The sequence below is a fragment of the Gastrolobium bilobum genome, unplaced genomic scaffold (assembly GCF_033153095.1).
Source record: "Gastrolobium bilobum isolate Gb01-03AN ecotype WA unplaced genomic scaffold, APGP_CSIRO_Gbil_v1 utg7102, whole genome shotgun sequence".
Taxonomy (NCBI): Eukaryota; Viridiplantae; Streptophyta; class Magnoliopsida; order Fabales; family Fabaceae; genus Gastrolobium; species Gastrolobium bilobum.
The window spans coordinates 45,407-63,186 of NW_026898776.1; the positions used below are offsets into that span (position 1 = coordinate 45,407).

Consider the following 17,780-nt stretch of genomic DNA (forward strand, 5'->3'; position numbering starts at 1 on the left):
GATGGATCTTCAATTTCTTGAGGATCCGCTTATCCTTGATATTGTTCCTTTACATGCGATACTAATATTTCTACTAGTTTCACTTATATATTATCATGTTGAATTTCCAATAATGGTTATCTTGTTTGTTCACTTAGAGATATATCTATCCCCTCTTGAACAATCAAGGGAACAATGGATGAAGCTTCTAGAGATTCTGGAAATTCTTGATCTGAGATAAATCTCATCAAGAATAACCTAACTTAAGAGCTTATAATTTCTTATCTAGTCCTCCTTTAAGAAAATCATGTGAGTGCTCACTTAGATTATCTTGTCCTTAAGACTAAATAAGAAATCATCCCTAGTTCTCTTAGGGTAGCCAAAAGATATGCACACTTCCATACAAGATTCCATCTCATTTGACTGCTGTTGTAGGACGTGTGTCGTAGCACCCTAAATTCGAATATGGTTTGATCTGGGCTTGCACCCCTTCCATAATTCTTTAGGTGTCTTTACAACAAACTTTGACGGAACCAAGTTAAGAAGGTACATTTCCTTCTCTTAGGCATCTCCCTTGAACAATATTGACAAAGATGAATAACTGAACATGATCTTCTCCAAGTCTAGAAATGTTTGATTTTTGCATACTGCAACTTCATTCAACTAATGCGTTCTTAGAGTTGACAGTTACGAAAACTATCCCCTCTTAAATCAGGTAAGACCTGAAATTACCAGACAGGTAGCCAAACACTTTAGTAGACCAAAGTGGTTTTTGATTTGAACACCTACATGCTTTTCTGCCTCAGACTAAACCTCTTGGAATTTCCAAAAGCTTTAGACTTATGGCGCACTTGGTTCATCTGTCCAAATCCAGAGTAAACATTCATATAATGAAGTACTCATCACCTCTTCTGGTCTGAACGCTAATTGGTCCACATACATTAGTATGTACCAGTTCCAGTTGAATAGTTGCGCAAACCTTTTTGGCCCTTGTAGGATTGCTTGGCCACTTTACCTTCCAAATAGGACTAACATGTAGCTGTTAGTTAAAAGATTCTTGAACTTTCAGTATCTCTTTTAACTAAAACATATTTTCTACTTGAGATAATGTGACTCAATCACAAAGGCCAAAGTTATGTTTCATTTGAAACTTTTATTTCTTTGGTGAAAATCCTTGTTCATCATCCTTTCCATTCAACATAACAAATTTAAAAAGGTTATAGGACATAGGTAATAAAGACTATTTAAACAATGTACCAGAACAAACAAGACGAAGATGAACTTCGAAATGTAACTGAGGAATCAATTGCATTGTCAACCCATGTTTTAACCAAAACAACTAACAAAAATTGAATTCCTCTTGAAATCTGGAACAAATAAACAGTCACCCAAAACCATAGTCTTATAAATAACTTGTCTTACTGCAAATGCAGACACAAGTTCCCATTTTCAAGCTTAAAATATCTATGTCCATTGCTGACAGGTATGCCATGTTTGAACTACTACAAAGAGTAACAAACATAATCAGTGATTCCTGAATCAATAATTCATTCACTGATCAGGCCTTGATATGCCCATGTCTGGTTCTTTTCATCACCTCTGGGCAATTTTTCTTTCAGTGTCCCTTTAGTCTGTACTTGAAGAACTTGCCTTGCGGCTTCTTCATAGCAACTGGTTTGACAACTGATAAACAAGTCATTTTGTTCTTGTTACCACCCTTGGGTTTCCCTTTGGATTTAACAAAACTCTTAGCAAAACCTGCACCGACTGCATTCTGTCTAGCAGAGCTGCTAGACGCAGCAAACATGTCATTAAGAGTCTGAAGCATTTTTACTCCACTCTTAATCATGTACACTTGCTTCTGCAAGTATTTGGAAAGACTGACAATAATATAGCAGCGAACTACCATATCTGCCCTTTTCCAATCTGAGAAATGCATATTAGTTTCCTTAGACGCATTCTCTGCAGGTTGCTATGGCCTTCGCATTGTCAGGACAAATTTTAGCTTCCATGTTTTAGAACAATATCAAAAAAAAAAAAAAAAAATTGTTTTTCACTTTTTCATAGTTGGTACCATCTAGAGGTTTTCGACTCAAAATCATTTCTAAGATATTTTCTGAAAAACATATAAAGCACACAATTACAAACAAATAATGCAATAAACAAACGAAGTGCAAGTAGATTCTCATAACTACTCTTGTTTATTGTTAACAATCCTTCAGTTTATCTTTACAAGGCTTACGATGGGCAAGTCACTTGTAAAAACCAAAATTGTTATTTGGGCCTTCAGTGCCATTGCCAGAGCCTCGATGGGAGGGTTAACAATTTTACCAAAGTTGAATGTAATTAACCATTGTTTAATTTCAAAATTATCCTTAGTGTCTAAGCATTGTCGACGATGGGCCGTACAATACTTTACTAAAATTTTGAAATTATTAAGATTTAATCTAGTGAAATCTGATTATCCTTATCCGATGGGGCTTCAGCGATAACCATTTCACTAATAAACCCACAAATGGAGCCCGCAGGTTTTAAAATTAATTAATTTTTAAAACCTTCACCCATTCAACATTTTTGTTTGAGAATTTTCATAAGCCCAGTCGAATTCATTGTTTAATTTCAAAATTATCTTTAATAACTTAGTATTATCGACGATGGGCCGTACAATACTTTATTAAAATTTTGAAATTATTAAGGCCCAATAAAATCCAGTCATGCTAATCCGTTGGGGTCTCACATGATTATTTTATTGATAGGCCCACAAAGCGCCTGAAGGTTAAATTAATTTCTTAATCTAAATCTCCTCCCATAATTATTTAGGTCCAATCTAATAAAATCCAATCATGCTTATTCGATGAGACTTCACATTATTATTTTATTAATGGTCTTTATAATGCGTTGGAAGGTTAAATTAATTTCTTAATTTAAATCTCCTTCCATTCAACATAAGCAATATTTTCCAATTTCCAAGAATTATTTAATTGAGAGTATCCTTTATTTGATTTCAAAAACTATGTAAGCAAGAGCGCCGATGAACGTGCATCACTTAACTTATCTGAATTTTGAAATCATTAAGGTCCTAAAATCCGGTCATGATAGGCAGCGTGTGCTTCACACAATCATGATACATGATTGTGGTATGCAGCGTGTGTTTAACACATGACCATTTTAGTAGACCCATAAATTACTCGCAAAATAAAAAAATTCTCTTAGGAAATTTTCTTACTACTTGTCTTGATTTTAAACTCCAAAATTAATCAATTTGATTATTCTAGATTTTACCAAAATCATAATAATTAAATTAATTTTCGAAATTAATATAACCATTAATCTAGATTTTGTTTCCAAAATCATAATAATCATAATTTTATTTTACCGGAATATTTAAAATCAAAACTACGCGCATAAACTATCATACTAGTCGGTAATGACATAATATTAAATATGCACGTATGACATGTGATCATGCAGCAATATGGCACCTTCATATCCTATATGACATGTTATCGCAAATATCATGTTAATCGCACATATAATTCATTTCATTCAATAAAAGCATTAAATAATAAATCATAATTACTTTAATCCGTGGCCTTCCTATTTTAAAGAAAATAAAATAAAATAAAATAATACAACTTTGGAATTCGACTTTCGCCTAGCCCATAGTATCTGTCTCAAGCCCTTTTAGGGTTTCATGGGCCCAAAAGTCCAAAGACCCAATCCTTTGGCGAGAAACCCTAGGACGCGAAAGAGAAACCCTAGCCGTCAGGTCTGCCGCGCCGTCACCCGAAGTCAAATCAAGCTGAAACTCCAGGGGAATGACCGCCACGTAGAGACGAGTGCACCGCCGCCGGAATCACCCAAAAAGGTGGCCGGACGCTCCCTCACTCTCCCATTCTTTTCCGGAGAGTGGCGGCCACTCTCATACGCTTGTGGAGGCGCGTGGAGGAGCGTGAAGGCTCCGATGGCGACGATCCACCCACCGTTGCGTTCGTCTTTCCGTCATCTTTCCAACCATATATAGATCGCCCCATTCCGAGATCGGGAAGTCCTCTAAAAGTCTCCGACAGTACTGACTGCGCATCTTACTCGCGGTTTCTCGATCTTGAACTTTTACAAAATATTGGAAAAATACACAGAAATTCCGAAAATAAATAAAAACAGCAAGGAGGAAACCTAATCATATGGGATTAGCCTCCTTGTTACAAATCGAGAAATACACGAGAGACCCTAACCATGGATTAAAGCATTTTTATCGATTAAAATTTAAACTTTTATGAAAATGAATTATAAAATGCACATGCTAGATTCATACCATAATCCTAGAACCCTAGGTGCCACATTTCAAGAAGCAAAACTAATTACATGAATAGTGAAACTAGATTCACATACCAATGTACAGCCAAGGCTCTGATACCAATTGTAGGAAATCTTAGATTTATGCGGAAGCGGTTTAGGACCTAGTACATTGGTATGCTTACCAAATCATCCTTGTTTCACAATTACCTCTCGGTGCGCAGGTCTCGTGTAGAATCTTTCCTTGTAGGATTCCTCTTCACGAACAGCTCACCTCAGCGCCGCAGCACGAACAACCTCCTTGTAGCTGGACTGTGGCAGATCTTCCAAACTATCTCTCGAGGAGGAAGGGGAAGTGTGTGGGCACTGATTAGATTCAGAGCTTGCCTCTTTCTCACAAAGAAGACCTTTTTTAAGCTGATGACTTAAGAGGTACTATTTATATGGGTTCCAAGAAACCCTAGCTCATTGGGCTCTAGGTTCCTTGGGCTCTTCTCATACTAATAACTCATTTGGACTTTAGTAAAAGAGCAAACCCAACAGGATTAATGTCAACTTAGACTCTATCTTGAAAACTCATTCACAGAGAATCTTGTCTCGTGTTCAATAACGTCCAGATCTTGCAAAGATGATATATTAATATGTTATGCTTATTGAAAATAGCCTAATCGAAAAATAGAGTTTATTATAACACAACATGTTTAACTTTTATCAATTTCAATAAATTATTATTTATTCGTAGAAAGAAAACAATTATTTAAGTACCGTGATAAATTATTATATTTTTCAGTTAAATTAAATCCTAAAGTATGCTAACATAAACAAAAGTAAGGAAATTGGAAAAATTGATTTATAAAAGCAATTGCAAGTTGCAAGTTGCAAGTCGCAAGTGAGTGAGGTATAGAGTTAAAAACAAAAGAAGAATCAAGACAAGAGACAATTGCATGTGACTGAAATGCTATAGAATTAAAAAAACTTTTCACTACCAACTAAAGCAAAATTTACGTTTTAGAGCTGAATTGTAACGAAATTTCCACACGCAATTATTATATTAGGCATTTTCTGAGTACTTACGTATCATCTCAGGCAGGTAAATTCCTCCTCCTAGTGTTATTGCTAAAACATAAGTAAAAGTGAATAATCTTATAAAGATTAATTAAAACTATTTGCATTTTTTTTTATTTTTCAAAATTTAAATATTTTTACACATAAACCGTGATTCATTTTAAAAAATAGCTAATCATTTGTAACCAAAAAAACAAAATCAAAAAGCATTTTTCAATAGTTACTCATGTATAATAATTAAGAAATTACTCTAATTTTTAAGTAGCGAATCTTCCCAAACAATCATATTAAACAATTCAAAGATTTATCCCTATAAGTTTCCTTTAAATCGATATCTACACATCGAACTCTAAATTTTTTAATTATTAACGAATAATAAAAACTTTTACATTCTTTTGTTTTAACGTAAAAGCAGAGACTTATTTAGAGCTTCAAATTGTTTCTAAGTACATTCTACAATTTTTTTTATATAAGAAGCTATTATATTATTTAAACTAATATATTAATTGACATTACCTATTTTCTAATTTACATACAATAAGATACAAAATAAGAAAAAATATTCAAATAAAAAGTAAAAATACAATTAAATAGTAGGAATTAAATTTTATCCTTTTCATATTTATTTAAAATATTCACTGTGTAATAAAGACTTTATTTTATATTTGAATATTTAAACCGATAATTAAAAACGAAAATCATAAATAAATAAAACAAATGATAAAATTCAGTTAATAGTAATATAAATAATGTCGATAAAAGTAATTTATATATATATATATGGGGAAAGATTCGTTTACAAATTTTTTTGACAAATTATACTATTTTCTTCCGGGTGTTCTCCCGGAAGAAGAAAATGTAATTTGCAAGAGTTTGTAAACAAAAAAAGTTTGTAAATATAATCTGTCATATATATATATATATATATATATAGGGAAAAACATTTCTCAAGCTGCTTGAGGTTTATCTCCGGCCATCCCAAAACTACGTCGTTTTGTTTATTTATTTCCTTATATTTATTGATTCACCTTTGAATGGTTATGATTTAATTTTTCTCTCTCTTCCTTTATCACCATTGATCGATCTTTGTACGGTTATGATTTAATAGCCGGAGATAACATTGTATCAAGCAGCTTAAGAAACGATAAGTCCATATATATATATATATATATATATATATATATATATATATATATATATATATATATATATAGGTAAAGGATATCTCAAGTCACTGGAGATAAAATTATCTCCGGTGAGCCCAAAACGACGTCATTTTGAGACGGAAATTAAGGTGTTTTTGTAATTCTAATATATTGCAGGGTTATGTTAGTCTTTATCATTATAATATTTTAATCTTATAACCCAAAACGACGTTATTTTGAGCTCACTGGATATAACTTTATATCCAAAACAGAAATACCCACATTAATAGCAGGTCTTATTCCAGCATTAAAGAGATTTGCGGATAAAAATATTTGGCCATCTGTAATAGAAATTACATTAGTGGGAATATAAGCTGAAACATCCCCCGATTGGGTCTCAACTATTGGTAAAGCAGTCATACTTCCTTCACCTAACTGAGAACTTAATTTAGCGTCTCTTTTCAAAAGACGCGAATGCAAATAAAAAATATCTCCCAGATAAACTTCACGACCCGGCGGTCTTCGTAATAGAAGAGACATTTGACGATAAGCCTGTGTTTGTTTGGAGAGATACTTTTCCATATATATATATATATATATATATATATATATATATATATATATATTAAGATGTCAAAATTGAATTTTGACACCGCTGTCAAATGATCTTACCTATATATATATATATATATATATATATATATATATATAGAGGTAGGATCCTATATATATATATATATAGGTAAGATCATTTGACACCGGTGTCAAGTTTAAAATTTGACACCTCATATGAGAGCCATTGGATCAAAAAAGATCAACGACTCGGATTTGTAAGCATGTGATATCATTGATCTTTTTTGATCCAACGGCTCTCAGATGAGGTGTCAAACTTTAAATTTGACACTAGTGTCAAAGGATCCTACCTCATATATATATATGGCTCTCATATGAGGTGTCAAATTTTAAACTTGACACCGGTGTCAAAGGATCCTGCCTATATATATATATATATATATATATATATATATATATATATATAAAATGAGCATCCGGTTGTGTTACTTGTGTGTGCTGCTTAGAAAAATCAAACTTGTTAGTTGCTACAACACTCGTAAGTCTTTTTTTATAACTCCAATTCCAAGTAAATTAAAATGGTGAAGTCATAAAAAAAACGTGGGAAAGAGCAAAACAAGAACAATACAACATGGTAATCTAAAATCTGAAGTAAATTTTCTTACAACAACTCTTAGTCTTTGGTCGTCGTCGCCAAGTTGTTTAATAAAACCGCCTTAACCTTAACCTTAATCTTAATCTCAATTCTGAACCCCAACCAAATCCAACTGTAAGTATTAGCTTTCTGCTTTTGCAATTTCTGTTCTCTGATCCATTCTTCGGTTTTCGAGCTTTGTCTTTGTGCTGAATCAGCTCACTCTTTTCTCGTTTTCTTCTTCTTCTTGGTTTCAGTAATTATAGTCTTGTAGAGCGCAACGCAGCAAATCTATCAGCCTCTCCGGTTTCAAAAATGCTCTGTCTGCAATCTGTCCAGTTCTACTTCTAGCTTTTCATTCTCCTGATTCAATACCATGACATCTGGTGAACTTGTTTACTTTTTTATTTTCCCTTAATACTAATAATATTTTTTATTTATTCAATTGGAAAATTGGGATGTTTTGATTTTGATACGTATAATGAATTGAATTTGACTTGGTTTGAATTCTGGAGTAGGTAGTTGAAGTGAACCACATCACTTGGGGCTTTGTGATTCTGTGTACCTTTTATGAGATAGATACTTTTAGGGACCATTTGGGTTTTAGAATCTGTTATGCATTATTATGACTTCATTTAAAATCAAATACTCGCACTGATAATAAAGCATTTTAGTAAATTCTTTGTAACATGCTTTAGAATGGAAGGACATGTTTCAATTTGATTTAATGTACTAAATTATTTTGCTCCATTAACATTCTGCTTCCAAGTGATATCGAATATTGGAATAATTGGTTGGTGCAGTATAGAGAAGAAAAAGTTAAGTTATTAGTTACATCGTGCAGTTCTCGTTAATGCAGGAAGAGGATTCATTCTTTTCTTCAACTATCCCCATCTCAACAAAGTCTTACATTCTAATTAGGGAGAGAAAAAAAGTGATAGGAAGGATTATAAATTATTTGTCTTGTTTATCATTGTGGTTCCAGGTTATGAATACGATATTGAAGATCTGTATCAAGAAGCTCAAACGAGATGGCTGAAGCCTGCAGAAGTGATGTACATTTTAAAGAATCATGAAAAGTACCAGTTCACCCATGAACCACCGCAACAGCCAACCAGTAACATCTGTTTTCTCTTTATTGAATTGATAATTAGAATTAAAAAATGACTGCCTTTTGCTGTTCTTTTTTGTTTCTTGAGAATGACTATAAATTGCTGACTGGTAACATTATCAATTGATATTCTTAACAGGTGGATCCCTGTTTCTGTTTAATAAAAGAGTCTTGCGCTTCTTCCGTCGAGATGGTCATAGCTGGCGGAAGAAAAGAGATGGAAGAACTGTGGGAGAAGCACACGAACGGCTTAAGGTGCATTACAAGTGTCTATGTTGTAATGCTTGTTAGCCCTCCATTTAAAAGGAAAACTCATTAGCTTATTAGCAAGTATCTAAGAGGGGGTCTCAGTTGTGGAAATGCAGTCCATAAATGTATATGTAAGAGGGGGAAAATTGTTACTGCTTCTGAATTGTTAGAAAGGATATATTTAAACTTCGATGGATGTCTCAAACATGTTGAGTGGTGACAGAAAGTATTATTGAAAAATATTTTAAAATCCTCAATCGAAGTTTCATTATCATTTTTATTTCCTAGTCCATCTCTGCACATTAGATGCTTGTGGGAAAAAAATAATTTAGTTGTCTATCAATTACCCTTTTTATCTGGTAGATATAATTTATTTCTGTTAAGTGGTACTTTTTTAGCATATTTTCAAAATATTGTTGCTATATTTATGACTTTGGGACAGCATTTGTTTTGCAATGGATATTGGTTTCCTAAATGTGAATGGTCATATTAATCTGCATGACTAGGTTGGAAATGTTGAAGCCTTAAATTGTTACTATGCACATGGAGAGCAGAACCCTACTTTCCAAAGGCGGAGCTATTGGATGTTGGATCCGTGAGTAAAATTTAACTATCAGCTATCTGCATATCCCTCAACCTTTTTTGCTTATCACTACATGTTGTATCCTTTAAATTGAACATATAAACATGCAAATTTTGGTAAAAGCTCATACTGATGTTATAATGTATATAATAAGTTGTGTTAGTTTGTCCCATATCATGTAAATAGGGCCCAAGCTCATATATCTTATTATTATAAATGTAACCCTTGTGTGGCACACTTAATACCTCAACTTTAAGTTGATATCAGATCCAGTGAACAAGTGGTCACAAGTTTTCATTTTTCTAATTAACTCTGGAATTTATTAACATAGATAGGTGGACCTGTGTCTTATCAAGTGGCCTTCACTTAATAGCTCTAGCTCGTGAGATGGTTATTTAATGGTAACTAAATGTTAAATAAATTACCAAGATTAAATTATCTAGACTTTAAAATACAACCAACCTTCAATATACTTCACTATTATTGAGATATGTTCGTTTATATGTTGTTGTAGCAGTTGTTCATAATCATTCATTTACTTTTGTTTCATGACAGGGCATATGAGCATATTGTTCTTGTGCATTACAGAGAAACAAATGAGGTGAGTCTCCAGAACATGATTTCAGATAAATATAATAATTGTCCTTGGAGCTTGTGTGTAGTGTCCCTCCAGAAAAACTGGGGACAGGAGTCCTTTTGCTCAAGATAGTTCACTGTGCTAACCTGTTTCTGATTAGTTATTTTACACACTTCTTCCCTTTTCTCTTTTCTTTTGAGAAACTAAAATAATTTTGTTCACATACCTCCTTTTTTTGAAATTTCAACCCTGTTTTCATGTTCTTTTATATTTACTTTATGTAAAGGACTCCTGTAATAGTCCATGAGCTATTTATATTTTCTTGTTCTTTGGTTTGTTGAATTTTTTCTTTTATTGACCATTAATATCACTACCATATTGTAACTGTAGATTTTTTTTCTGACCTCCCTTGTTTTCTATTTTTAAAACTCCCTTGTAAATGTCCTTGTATGTATGCTACCTTAGATATGAACTTCTTTTTCTGCTGAGCTACCAACCAGAACCTTGCCTATACAGTTGTCTACATCTGATCTGCTAAATCCTAATTTTGAGACCAGATGCCCCTTGGATAACCATTTTCTTACTTGTGAAGCTTTGGTATTTAATTCTCCAAGATAAGGACAACAGATTCAAGAATAAAAAAAAGTCAATGATTATTCCTAAGATTTGCAATGTCCTGTTGTTTTTCTTCGCTAATTAATTTATTTTTTTGATGGCTTAAGGCCTCAAGTGAAGATATACTTAAATCTTCTTATGAATCATATTTGGTTTCCTGGATGGCAATTATTTGATCATATTTTGTTATTCACCCTGTGCATAGCAATAGGATTGTGAGCCCGGCTGATTTCTGCATTACCGTTTACACTCATGTGTTACAGGGAAAGCCCAGTTCTGGGCCTGGCATACAATTGTCACCAGGTTCCTCTTCTGCATTTAGTCAGAGCCCTGGGTCAACAACATCCATACTTGGTGATTCATATGAACCTAATCAGAGTTTCTCCACTGGATCTGTAGAAGTTTCCTCTGATATATTAATTGGGAACAATGGAATGGGTCACTTGGATGGAACAGATACAGAATCAGGAACCTCAACTGAACTCGAGGTTACCCATGCTTTGCGCCGATTGGAGGAGCAATTAAGTTTGAACGAGGACAGCCTTAAAGAAATTCCTCCCTTCTGCAATGAGCACGAAACTGCACATGATTCAAACCCTCAAAACAATCAAGGGGTGATCTACATGCAAGAGAAATCTGCAACTTTCCATGGACCAGATGAACATGGGCTATTTTATGATGGATATAATGGAAGACAAGGTAATTTAGACAAACATGAGCTGCATACATACTTTAAATCAGTGAAATATCTGAGTGATGAGTCCTTAATATAGACGTTTGTCTTCTACTTATCTAACTGATGATTGAGGCATCTTCGACCTGCACAGCTAGTTTTCTGTAATTGTTGAGTGAAATTGATGTCACGCTTGTTTAGATTAACTTATTCACAGCCGTCATAGCCATGAATCTTCTTGTTTGGTGCCACTCTCTGGTGAATTTCTCTTGCGGAAGCTTAATTACCTGATTGTTATATGTTTGTTGTTTCATGTGAAGCTTCAAAATGTTTTGGATGCTTATTGTGAGTCAAGCAACCATAAAAAAAATCTGATTCAAAACCAATTCCTCATAACTAGGTTTCTTGTATAAAAATGTGGAACAGGCTATAAAGGTTTAATTGGAAAATTCCTAATGTTATGCAACATATGAAAAAATGTGTTTCTTCTTTTATGGTTGACAAAATAAATAGAAGAAGTATTCCAGTCTTGATACATTGCACTTGGCCGACGAGTGATGTGAACACAAGGTTAGCAATCAACTAAGCTGTTAATAATAACAAGCATACTAAAAGTTTGAGAGAAAAGGCTGGGATATTATTCAAAAAGATGCTAAGAAGAACAGAACATAATGTACTCATCGGGTGGTGACTGCCAACCCTAATTTGGACTCCTAATTAGACAAGGAAAATAGTAAAGTTAAGGAAAAAATGAAGGAAAATACAAAAAATGGCCTCAATACATGATTAAACAATGGATTTTGGGCTCAAAATCAGGCTCGATTGGGTAAAACCAGGTTGTAAGGACAAAAGGCTCAAAACGAGCTTTTCATTGATATCTGAAGTCCGATTGTTTAAAGCTGACTTTCCCATTCAGGACCCATACACTGCACGATTGGCCTTCTGACACTCACCCTGCTCCAGGAACTCGTTTGCTGTTCCTACATTAGTGGCTGAAGGTTTACTTATGAAGTTATTGTGGTTTTTTATCTCTGATCTAAGTTTTTCATTATAAATTAGTTATCCATCCATTCAAAACCTTTTTTGCTTTCATACTTTGAATTTCAAGTGAAACTCTTTGTAGTTTATTTTCTCCTCTTCATTATAATTAAACATCAACTGGGAAGAGAGGAAAGTAATAGATGCCAAAGTAATTTTCTTATAGGTGATAGTGGTGAATGTTATCATGAATTACTAGACCATGATTGCCCAGATGGAAATGAAGAGGCTTTATCTTGGACAAAGATGCTGGAATCATGTAAGTCCTCATCTGCGGCCAAGTTACCACAGAAAAATGCATATATGCCAGCTGGAAATGTGAGTATTTCTAGGACATATCTGATATAATTTATATCATTTTGCAACTTATGTTTGCTCAGATGTTCAAATGACTTTTTTTGTGTTTCTGCAACTCTTGAAACGTTCGATACTTAACGCAGGAAAACTCACCATCTTCTTCAAGAAGGGAACCAGTTGCCAACCAGGAAAACAATAACTGGCTAAACTTCAACAGTAATAATGCTGAAAACTGTATGATTTAATTTCACCTGATTAACTTGGCAATTTTTTTGGCATATCTAAGAGTTTCTTCAACCTCTGATACTCATCCCATGTTACCAGATGTTTTCTCACTACCTCAAGGCATTGGTGGAGTCAAATTTCGTCCATATTCTTCTATGTTGGAAACACAAGAAACTAATTCTGACTACTATGCAACATTGTTTGACCAAAGCCAAATTGGAGCACCTCTGGATGCAGATTCAAGCTTGACTGTTGCACAAAAACAGAAATTTAATATTAAGACAGTCTCCCCAGAGTGGGGTTATGCCACTGAGACTACAAAGGTTTGTGCCTTTCAAGGCTAACTCTTTGCATAAGTTAGGGGTATCTTCTGAATGATTAAAGCACTCTTTCTCTTGATTAATAATTATTGGTGCTTGTAGCTTACCAGGTTCCTAAAAAGCTTTAGAATCTGTACTTAACATGGTTGATATCTATATATTATTGTGGTATAATGCAATTGTATATAAAGCCCAATCTATTTATAATAACTAGGTGACCAAAATGTTGTTCAAGCTTGTGGCTTTGGACATTTAAGACTTAACAAGCTGGGGCATATATCTTGTCTCTTTTTTCTTTCCCCCAACATTTTTATCTTAAAATGACATGACACTATTGATTTTGATTCCTAAAGCTCCATGTTCTATGCATAGGTAATCATTGTTGGGTCTTTCCTTTGTCATCCCTCGGATTCTGCCTGGGCATGTATGTTTGGTGATATTGAAGTTCCTGTTGAGATGATTCAGGATGGTGTAATCTGTTGTGAAGCTCCATCTCACCTTCCTGGAAAGGTTACTCTGTGCATTACTTCTGGAAACCGGGAGTCCTGCAGCGAAGTCAGAGAGTTTGAGTATCGGGATAAGACCAATAGTTGCACCCACTGTACTCCATTTGAAAAAGAAGCCTCTAGAAGTCCAGAAGAACTGTTATTACTTGTTAGGTTTGGGCAGATGCTCCTTTCCGTGTCAACTATAAACAATGACAACATAGAACCTGGAGCTACTCTCATAAAACACAAAGCTGATGATGATTCATGGAGCCATATAATAGAGGCTCTTCTAATTGGCAGTGGAACTTCATCTGGTACTATTGATTGGCTTCTTGAAGAGCTTCTAAAGGATAAGCTGCAGTTGTGGCTTTCTTGCAGATCCCAGGAAAGAGATGAAGAGACAGGCTGTTCTTTGTCCAAGAAAGAGCAGGGTATTATTCACATGGTTGCTGGGTTGGGTTTTGAGTGGGCCTTGAACCCTATTCTTAGTTGTGGTGTGAATATAAATTTCCGCGACATCAATGGGTGGACTGCGCTTCATTGGGCTGCACGTTTTGGAAGGTAATAGAAAACTCTAAAGTGCTTGCTATTAAGTTGTTTGATTTATTTATTTTTGGGGAAAGATGTTAATATTGCTATACAAGGCTTATAACTTGTTAGAGAGATATAATATAAAACCATTGAAGATACATCACTTATCAGCTTAAGCTTTTAGGTTGAATTAGTTCTTTATATGGTATCAGAGCATCCATGGCTAAGTGATCACGAGTTCGATCCTCACCACCCTCCACCCTATTAAAAAGAGCATTTAAATATTATGGAATTTCTTAGCATGGGTAGACGAGACCCAATGCATTGTCACAGTTCATGCCCAATGGGCTCTTGTGTGAGGAGGTTTGTTAGAGAAATATATAAAACCATTAATGTAGCCTTACCTAATAGCTTGAGTTTTTAGGTGAGATGCTTGCTATCATGGTATCAGATTCTCTGTGACTACGGGGTCACGAGTTCGATAGTCACCATCCCCCACCTTCTAGGGGAATTAAGTTAGCACAAAGTAGAACAAAAAAAATGGGCTTGTGCAATATCGCACTTCAAGCCCAAAGGACTCCTGCGTGAAGGGGTGTATTACAGAAATTATATATAAAATCATTGAAGACCCATCACTTAATAGCTTGAGCTGTTAGGTGAGATGGTTGCTTATCATGGTATCAAAGCTTTCGTGATCACGGGATCATGAGTTTGTTCCTCACTTAAGTCAACACAAGGTAGAGCAAAAAAAAATAGGCCTGTGCAATATCCACATTTCAAGCCTAAAGGGCTTTTGTGTTAGGGTGTGTGTTAGAGAGACGATATAAAACCATTGAAGGCCATCACTTACCAGCTTAAGCTTTTGGGTTGAATTGGTTATTTACATAGCTAATGAATATAGGGAAAACATGCATACTTAAAAGTTTCAACAAACAAAATATGCTTGATAAAATCTGTATATAAATATTTCCTTTTTCATTGGGAGAAGGGAATACAAATGGAATGAAAGATAAAAATAAGGAGAAAAATAGGAGAACAAATTATGTGATCTCTCTTATTGGAAGGCATAAAGCACTGAATGAAAGCCAAAAGATGTGATGAGTGCTTCAGAGGTTCAAGTCTGAAATTTTAAATTTTCAGAGATGCAGACGGCAGGGCAGATATAAAAAAACCGAAAAGGATGTTCACAGCTGAAATGTTATCAAAATACACTAAATTTCGAATTTCTAAATCCCTGTAGCGATTAATTTAGCTGACTGTCTGTAATGCCTAGTCAGGTAGTCAAATGTAGAATTTTATGACAGCAGGGTAAAATAACCACATGTAGCAGGATTGCTTCTCATATCAGAAATTATTTGGCATGGATTGTTCAATCATTGTTCAGCATGTATATAATGCCTAGTCAATCGAAGCAAATGCTAAGTTTTATTTCCAATTAAAAAAAATGGGTTCATCCAGTCATCTGCCAGAACTGATGATCATGTATCTAGAACAATCAATGAAGGTCTTGTTTCTATTCATGTTTCTTTAGAAACCTTTTTATAAATTAGCTGTTCCATGTTAAAGTATTCTGGATGTTGTTTCACTGAAGTATTTGTTATTCCATATAGGGAAAAAATGGTTGCGTCGCTTATAGCTTCTGGTGCATCTGCTGGAGCAGTGACAGATCCAAGTGCACAAGATCCAATCGGCAAAACTGCTGCATCTATTGCAGCCAGCAGTGGGCATAAGGGATTGGCAGGATATCTTTCAGAGGTAGCTCTAACGAGTCATCTCTCATCTCTTACACTGGAAGAGAGTGAGCTATCTAGAAATTCTGCTGAGCTTCAAGCAGATTTAACTGTTAGTAGTGTCTCCAATGAAAACCTTGCTTCCAGTGAGGATCAGGTTTCACTCAAAGATACCTTGGCTGCTATCAGAAATGTAACTCAGGCAGCTGCACGGATACAATCTGCGTTTCGTTCACATTCATTTAGAAAACGGAGAGCGAGAGAAGCAGCTGATGGTATAAATGGGTATGGTATCAATGCAGGTAACATTGGTAACATTCCAGAGCTTTCTGCTCTGTCAAAACTTGCCTTTCATAACTCACGTGAACACAATTCAGCTGCCTTATCAATTCAGAAGAAATATCGTGGTTGGAAAGGTCGCAAAGATTTCTTAGCATTGCGCCAAAAAGTAGTGAAGATTCAGGTAATAAATGTTAACTTTACAGTTTGACCGTATGGATATTATTATTATTATTTTGTATATATAACTAGCACTTAAAGACACTCTAAAAAAAGAATAAAGTTGATTTTAAAAGAAAAGAACAGTTATTGGTAGGCATGCATACTTTGAACTTCAACAGCATTATTATCAACCTCAATTATATCTATTTTATGTGGGCAGGCTCATGTGAGGGGTTACCAGGTTAGGAAGCATTACAAGGTAATATGGGCTGTTGGAATCTTGGACAAGGTTGTGCTACGATGGCGGAGAAAAGGAGTTGGTCTTCGAGGTTTCCGACAAGAGATGGAGACAATTGATGAAAATGAAGATGAAGATGAAGATATTCTCAAGGTGTTCCGAAAACAGAAAGTAGATGTAGAAATTAAAGAGGCTGTTTCACGGGTGCTGTCCATGGTCGACTCTCCAGATGCTCAACAGCAATATCATCGCATGCTTGAGAAGTATCGTCAGGCAAAGGTAAATTAGTATAAAAATGAAAAGGAACAGTTAATATCTCCTTTTTTGGATAAACCACAGGTATCCTTCACGAGATGCAATTATGTTCGGGGCTGTTTCAAGATTTAGACTTTAAACTCTTCCCAAAGATATTTAATATCTCTTTAGCTTGTCTTAATTTGCCACTTGTTGAATAAAGAATAAGCAAATAAATAATTAGATATTGTTTTGCTTGAGGCATACAATATTGTGAGAGACAGAGAATGGATAAACTCTTCAGTAACCATGAAGATCTATCAACCATTTTGACCTTTTTTATGTGCTAGCGATGTATAACTTGTCAATTCTTTTGCAGGCTGAACGCGCGGGTACGAGTGAAGAAGCATCATTATCAACTTCTGAAATGGATTTTTTTAATATGGAAGATGATTTTTATCAATTTCCCTGGGAGCCACGCTAGTCTTACAAATTTTCGTTCTTTTGAATGATAAATTTCTGGCGTCACGGTTTCCATGGTCTCTGTATCTAGATGCTTAGAACAAGTCGACTCTTTAGTTTTTGACAGTCTAGATTGTGTAGTTGTGATAATGGTGATGTACATTGCTACTTTGTAAAATATGAAATGGCGTTGAATACAGGCAGGTAATAGTGTTTCAAATTGAATGGAATTTGTTTCTTTCGTATTTCTTTACGTGTACTCTTGACATCTTCACA

The 17,780-nt window shown here is 34.7% G+C and overlaps 1 protein-coding gene across 3 annotated transcripts; it reads left to right on the top strand.

The window, feature by feature from the left end:
- The first annotated feature begins 7,691 nt into the window (after positions 1-7,691).
- On the top strand, positions 7,692-17,726 carry LOC133284015 (calmodulin-binding transcription activator 4-like). Of its 3 annotated transcripts, none has more exons than XM_061480965.1 (14): positions 7,692-7,827; positions 7,950-8,078; positions 8,678-8,809; positions 8,943-9,058; positions 9,559-9,647; positions 10,191-10,236; positions 11,091-11,526; positions 12,705-12,856; positions 12,979-13,069; positions 13,160-13,383; positions 13,753-14,429; positions 16,010-16,592; positions 16,791-17,087; positions 17,422-17,726. In XM_061480965.1, exons 2-14 carry the CDS (start codon positions 8,069-8,071, stop codon positions 17,524-17,526), a joined length of 2,958 nt encoding a protein of 985 aa, XP_061336949.1. In that variant the 5' UTR covers positions 7,692-7,827; positions 7,950-8,068; the 3' UTR covers positions 17,527-17,726. The 3 variants fall into 3 exon arrangements, with proteins under 3 accessions (XP_061336949.1, XP_061336950.1, XP_061336951.1); XM_061480966.1 differs by having other exon boundaries at positions 12,979-13,051; XM_061480967.1 differs by having other exon boundaries at positions 12,753-12,856.
- The last annotated feature ends 54 nt before the right edge of the window (positions 17,727-17,780 follow it).